Source organism: Cebus imitator, unplaced genomic scaffold (genome assembly GCF_001604975.1).
Source record: "Cebus imitator isolate Cc_AM_T3 unplaced genomic scaffold, Cebus_imitator-1.0 Scaffold6, whole genome shotgun sequence".
Classification (NCBI taxonomy): domain Eukaryota; kingdom Metazoa; phylum Chordata; class Mammalia; order Primates; family Cebidae; genus Cebus; species Cebus imitator.
In genome coordinates, this window is record NW_016107321.1 from 10,036,303 (window position 1) to 10,043,268 (window position 6,966).

The window sequence follows — 6,966 nt, forward strand, 5'->3', positions numbered from 1 at the left end:
CATGAAGCATTAAGAAAAGGAATGTAGACATTAAGACATACACATAGCAAAACCAAAAACACACAAATAGGATGAGAGCACGTTCTTTGAATTTTGATTAAAATAAAACCAATCATAAGACATTTTAAGACAATCAAGCAAATTTAAATAAGAACTATCATTTACTGTATTTTAGAAATTAACATGCATTTGTCTTATTTTCATAACAAAAAAAATTAATGGTAATTCACAAGAATGAGAACTGACACAAATTAACACTAAAACTAACACTACCATGAATAAAGAAAACTCTTATTAAAGTGGAAAACTTACATGTTGGTACTACTGGTGGAATCGTAGGGGGTGGCACAACAGGTGGGGGAACTGGAGGTGGCATAAAACCTACATGGAAAAAAATCCCAAAAGTAAAATAGCACAAGAAAAATTACTTATTTAAAATCAAAGATTCCAATAGCTACAAATGAAACTCCATATTCTTAAAATGGACTACAACCTCCTAATTTGTATATGTATTTTCTATTTTAAAAATGGCTTTTATATTCAAAACCTTATTTGATCCCTAATAAGCTAGGTAAAACAAAGAGATTCTGATTTATGAGAATATCCTATTTATTTACTCATTCAAGTCCTGTGGCATGCTCTATGGTGCTATATAATCAAAGATTAATAGGAGCCAGGTAAACTGTCTATCAACAGTGATGACACAGGGAGAGTTAAACATTCTATTTCAAGCTACAGATCATGCTATAAGCAATAATGTCATCTGTCAAATATGCTACTTTATTTGATACATGTGTATCATTTACTCACTAGACCAAAATATTTCCGTTAACTGTGGATAACACTATGTTTTAAGCATTGAAGTAAATCTTCAATTTAATATTGGCTTTTTAATGATTTCAATTAATTTTAGATAACGAGTCTATGTTTCTCAGGCTGGTCTCAAACTCCTGAGCTCAAACAATCCTGCTACTTCAGCCTCCCTAGTAGCTGGGATCAGAGGAACATACCATGGCGCTCAGCTTCTTAATCATTTTAAATATCAAATCATAAATTTGCTTCTTTGCATTTTGTGAAATATAAAGCTACCATTACATCCAACTAGAAAATAGTGGCTAAAAGAATTTTAAACTGTAAAATCTACTTTGATATTCAAGGTTTGTTCCTCCTCTCACAATCCTGATTGTACCTAAGTTTTGTGGTAAATTATGAGATATACATATTTAATTTTTAATTTTATTTTTAATAAAATATACCTTTTTAAATAAGTGGCTAAAAATAAGGAAAGAAGAAGACATGCTTTTTCAACAAATAAGGAAAAATGACTATAAAGCCTATGCGGTATGATTTTTGAAATAACCACTTAAAAATATCTTCTGAAATAATTTTTAATTTTGAAATCACAAATACAAAAAATTTTTCACAAACTTTTCAATATTTAAAATAAAGTTATTGGCTGGGCGCAGTGGTGCATGCCTGTAATCCCAGCACTTTGGGAGGCCGAGGTGGGCAGATCACAAGGTCAAGAGATCAAGGCCATCCTGGCCAACATGGTGAAACCCCATCTCTACTAAAAATACAAAAAATTAGCTAGGCGTGGTGGCGCCCACCTGCAGTCCCAGCTACTCAGGAGGCTAAGGCAGGAGAACGGCTTGAACCTGGGAAGTGGAGGTTGCAGTGAGCTGAGATCATGCCACTGTACTCTAGCCTGGTGACAGAGCGAGGCTCTGTCTCAAAATGAAATAAAGTTATTAAAATCTGTATCAATTTCCAATTACACATTAAACTGCAACTTAATATATTTGCTTACATGACCTGTAAATTACAACCATTCGTAGACAACAAATTCATTTTTTAGTCTTGCTAAAAACTCTACCCAACATATAAAAACTTTAGTTACAAAAGTCAACATACTGTATTTCTTTTCAAATATGCAAATAATTCATGAATTGAAATATGTTTTAATTTTGAAAAATAATATATATATTGTTTTGACCCAATAAACTTGATTAAAAACTTCCTGAATTAGAGTTTCTAGGTAAAAACTATAGATTACTTAAACACATATCTCATCAACTAAACATATATAATTGCTTATATAGTTTAAGATGGAGCTTTTAGGCTGGTGTGGTGACTCATGCCTGTAATCCGAGTACTCTGGGAGGTTGAGGTGGGAGGATCTCTTGTGTCCAGGAATTCACAAGAATCTCCATCATCATTCTAACCTAACCTCCCATAGTCTAATAATAAAAGTTGTTTTTTTTTGTTTGTTTATTTTTTGGGAGACAGGGTCTCACTCTGTCACTCAGGCTGGAGTGCAGCGGTACGAACAGAGTTCACCGTAGCCTCCAACTCCTGGGCTCAAGCAGTTCTCCCACCTCAGCCTCCTGAGTAGCTGGGACTATGGGTGTGTTCCACCACACTTGTCTACTTTCTTGTTTTTTGTAGAGACAGGGTGTCACTGTGTTGCCTAGGCTGCTCTCACACTCCTGGATGCAAGCGATCCTCCCACTTTAACCTCTCAACGTGCTGGGATTACAGGTGTAAGCCACCATACCCGGCCTAAAAGCTCTATCTTAAACTGTATATTTAGTTGATTAGATGTGTTTAAGTAATCTATGGTTTTTACCTAGAAACTATAATTCAAGAAACTTTTTTTGTTTATCAATAATTTATTAGGTCAGTGCTTGATTTGGCAGCAAATATATTAAAACTGGAATGATACAGAGAAGATTAGCATGGCTCTTGTGCAAGGATAACACACAAATTCATGAAGTGTTCCACATTTAAAGAATAAAAATAATTTATTAGGTCAAAACGAAGTATTCCAAATTCAATTAGCCTTTTAAATATAATTTCTAATGTCAAAATGGAGCCTACTGATTTTTAGGAGGGACATCGCAAATTTTCTGAAGAAATCCTGATAATTATTAGAGAACTTTCATATGAAAACTGAAACAAAAAATTTACATTATTTTAAGAGTAATAATTCTTTTTATTTCCTTTTTTTTTGAGACAAAATCTTGCTCTATCACCCAAGCTGGAGCACAGTGGTGCGATCTTGGCTCACTGCAACCTCTGCCTACCACATTCAAATCATTCTCCTGCCTCAGCCTCCCGAGCGGCTGGAATTACAGACATGTGTCACCATGCCTGTCTAATTTTTCTATTTTTTAAGTAGAGATGGGATTTCACCATGTTGGCCAGGCTGGTCTCGAATTCCTGACCTCAAGTGATCTGCCCACCTCGGCCTCCAAAGTGCTAGGATTACAGATGTGAGCCACTGTGCCCAGCCATGATTTTCAATTATTCGAAAAAAATTCCATTTTTCTCTGTCAGTGCTTCTCCTGGCACATCCTGAGAACAAGTTAGAAAAGAAAACTCTCTGGACCCACCACAGACCTAGTAAAGCAAAAACAGTGGAGGATAGGCCCAGCAATCTGTGCTTTAACAAGTGTATGCATGCTAAGGTCTCAGAACCACTGACCTATGGCATTTAAATCTGGAAGAAGAACTTAAATGCTAATCTAAATAGAGTTCAAATACTAAAACAAAAATTCCTTACCAGGTGGTGGTTGTGAAGGGTTAAAACTTGCTCGTAAAAAAGGAGGTGGAGGGATTGGACTGAATCCAGGAGGAGGAACTGGCATCGACACAGGAAATGCTGGTGGGACTAAACTAACTGCAGGCACAGCTGGCGCCACTGGAATCTTTTGTGGATAGACAAAAAAGTTCACTCATCAGTTTATTCACCTGCATCTTGGAACAACTGAAGGCAAATTATTCTATTTCTTTCAAGAAGGTAATAAAGACCATTAAAAAGGGTTTTATCCCCACTTTTAGTGTACGTGCAAGAGAACCTACTTAGGGTAAAAACAAGGCAATGTTATTCAACAGATAGTTTTTACGTGGAGATCGTGAATTTTATCTTACATTCAAGTGATGTAAAGTAACAGTCACCTAGTTCAATACTGAATATTATGCTCCATATTAAACTGCCATCTCCCCCTCAGCTTAGTAATACCTACCTATGTTATGCAACCTAACCACCTTTAGGAAGCAAGTCAATGACAGCTTTAGAATGGCTTAAATTTCTCATGAATTTATTTTCTTTTCCCAGCATAAGTACTTTTTACTCATTCTAGGTACAAAAAGTAGCAAATATTCATCTGCACCACAGCTTTCTCTCTCTTCTAAACTTCACATTATGTCAAGTGTCTATTCAACATCTCAGTTGTGTTGACTAAAAGATACTTCTACTTAACACATATGAAACAACTGATTTCCAGTTGTCCTTCCCAAAAGAACTCTTCCCACAGTCTTTCCCATTCTCAGACAATGGTAACTCTATCTTTCCAATTTCTTGGACTGAAAACCTTGCCTCTGCTTTTGCTCCTAACCCCAAATCCAATCATGTTATATAAAAAAAAAAAAAGTCCTGTTGGTTACACCTTCAAAATGCACCTAGTATCTGACCATTTCTTACTATCTCCACTGCTAGAAGTCTGTTAGGAGCCACCACCAGCTCTCCTCTGGATTGCTACAATTGTCTTTTAGCTGGTCTCCCTGCTCAATGCTCACTACAGCCTATTCTCAAAATAGCAGCCAGTGCTATCCTTCAAAACTGTAAGCCAGATCAAGTCACTCCTCTGCTCAAAATCCTCCAATGGCTTCTCATCTCTCTTTTGTCACATGTAAAGACGTATCATCCTCATCTCATTTCATGTGAAAGGCAAAGTACTTAGAGAGGTTTATCTTTAACTAACTTGCCTTTCACTGGCTTTATTCTAGCCCACTTTTCACTCCCAGAACATGCGACCATATTCCTGGCACTGGACCTCTGCAATGGTTGCTGCCTCTGAATACAATGTTTTTTCATCAGATAGCCACATGATTAATTCCCTTAGTGCCTTTAAGTCATTGCTCAAATTTCTCATTCTCAATTAGGTCTATCCTCACCATGCTATTTAAAATAGATTAGCCTTACACTACCTTTTTCCTTCCATAGGATCTCATAATCATATTTATTTTACATTTTCTGTCACCACTATTGAGAATAAAAGCTCTTAAAAGGACAGAGATTTGTGGGGATTTTTCACTGATGCTTAGAAGGGTGTCATAGAGCCAATATTCAATAAATATTTGTTCAATAAACATTTTTAAATATGAATAACATCATTTCTAAAAATAATTTTTCAAAAAGTATTTGATTAAACTCATTAAAATAACTTACTATCAGTTTGACTTCTCAGAAAAACATGAATCTAAAAAAAATCCTGTGAGTTCTCAGAAACAATATTTCCATATTTACTTTTATTTTAAACCTAATGTGTTCAGCACAACGATACCATAGCATTAGCAGACTTTTTAAAAAAAAGAGATTTAAAAGAAATATTCTTTTCCCTAACACTACTGACATTTATTCTGATATGGCCTTTTTTGTCCATTTTATAAAGTAAATACATGAGTAAAAACAGAAATGTACAACAACACGTAAGGAAAAAAAACCCACTTCAACACTAACCTGCAACATAGCAACAGGAGGAGGGAAAACCTCTGCCTGGGTTGTAACCACTGTCTCCTTTTCAACTGGAGTTGGGCTCTGAGTTGTCTGGACCGCCTCTTTAACAGGTTCTGAGCTTTTCACAGTTTCCCACTCTAAACAAAATATTTAAAATTGATTTCCTTTGGATAGGTTTAACTTTTCATTTTCTTCTTTGTATTCATTTATTTCACATCTAAGTCCTTCATCTACCTTGGCACATCTTTAAACTATACCCACAACTGCAGGTACGTACCACTCTAAATTTTTGCCTGGATTAATCTGATTAAGATACTATGGAGTTCAAAAAAGCTTGACACATGAGACACAAATGAAAGGCTAAAATATTTCATCTAAAGAAAAGACTTAGAAGGGATATGATAGACTTGTATCTCAATGGCTGGCTGATGTAAGAGAAGCTAACCTTACTCAATTTTTTTTTTTTTAAATCACAAAATAGAACACAAGAAGACCAACTAGGAGAGTATTAATCCAATACAATAAAATCCTTCTGAAAATACAGCTATCCAAAAAGAGAACAAAAAAGCTCTAATGGTTCCTCTCCCATGCTTCTCCATCTCATTCAAAGATCAAGTAAGACAAATAAGATTTACATGACCTTGTCCCTCTGTACCTATTTGCCTTGATCTCCCACTACTCATTCCTCACTCACTCTGCTCAATCTATACTGGTCTCCTTACTTTTGAACACAGACATGGCACTTGCTGCATGCCTTACCCCTTCAAATATCACGTTCTCCATTAGACCTTCTACAACCACATAAAAACTGCAGTACCCCCACACCTACACTGCCCATATACCTTCCCTGATTTTTCTTCTTAGAACTTACTGACATCAAAATACTATATAGTTTATCTATTTTATTATCTGTTTTCTTCACAGATAATACATGTGTGAAACATTGGCTAGTAAACTTTATAGCACTTGAGGCTTTATGAGCCATGTGTTCTCCGCTGCAAGTGTTCAACTGTTATTCCAAAAAACAAAAGTAATATAAAATAGGTAAGTGAGCATGGCTGTGTTTCAATAAAACTTTATTTACAGAACAGGCTACCAACAGGATTTGGACCATGGGTAGTAGATTCCTAGCCCCTGTGGTATAGTCCACAAGAAGAATTTTTGTGTATTTGTCTCACTGCTATAATTCTAGTTCCTAAAATTAGGCCTGACACACAGTAGAAACTAAAACATTTACTAAGTGAATATCCTGGAGAAAACAGCCACTGGCAGAGGGTGGGGTGGGGAGTAGGTATGACAGGAAAAGAACAATAGAAAAATAATGGCTCAAAAATTTTACATTGGTCTGAGAAACAAATACTCTGAAAAGTAGCTAATTCTGATAAAAGAGCTGAAGTGTGAAGAAAAAAGGTGTGTTTATATATTTCAGTTCTTTTTCAAATGTT

At 35.6% G+C, this 6,966-nt stretch overlaps 1 protein-coding gene and 1 non-coding gene across 8 annotated transcripts in view; one reads left to right on the forward strand and one right to left on the reverse strand.

Moving 5' to 3' along the window:
- The window catches only part of SCAF8 (SR-related CTD associated factor 8), a 248,254-nt gene that overhangs the window by 152,684 nt on the left and 88,604 nt on the right, over nt 1-6,966 (reverse strand). For all 7 annotated transcript variants that reach the window (XR_005201851.1, XR_005201857.1, XM_037742039.1 and 4 more), the window contains 3 exons: nt 5,525-5,658; nt 3,566-3,710; nt 313-381 (listed from right to left, as the gene is read on the reverse strand). Coding sequence is in view for 5 of the 7 variants with exons in the window: in XM_037742039.1 (XP_037597967.1) it covers nt 313-381; nt 3,566-3,710; nt 5,525-5,658 (348 nt within the window). In the remaining 2 variants the exon portion in view is untranslated. The remainder of the gene's footprint in view (nt 1-312; nt 382-3,565; nt 3,711-5,524; nt 5,659-6,966) is intronic.
- On the forward strand, nt 2,688-2,790 carry LOC119472821. The gene has a single exon (XR_005202000.1). It is a non-coding gene; the product is annotated as a U6 spliceosomal RNA (small nuclear RNA).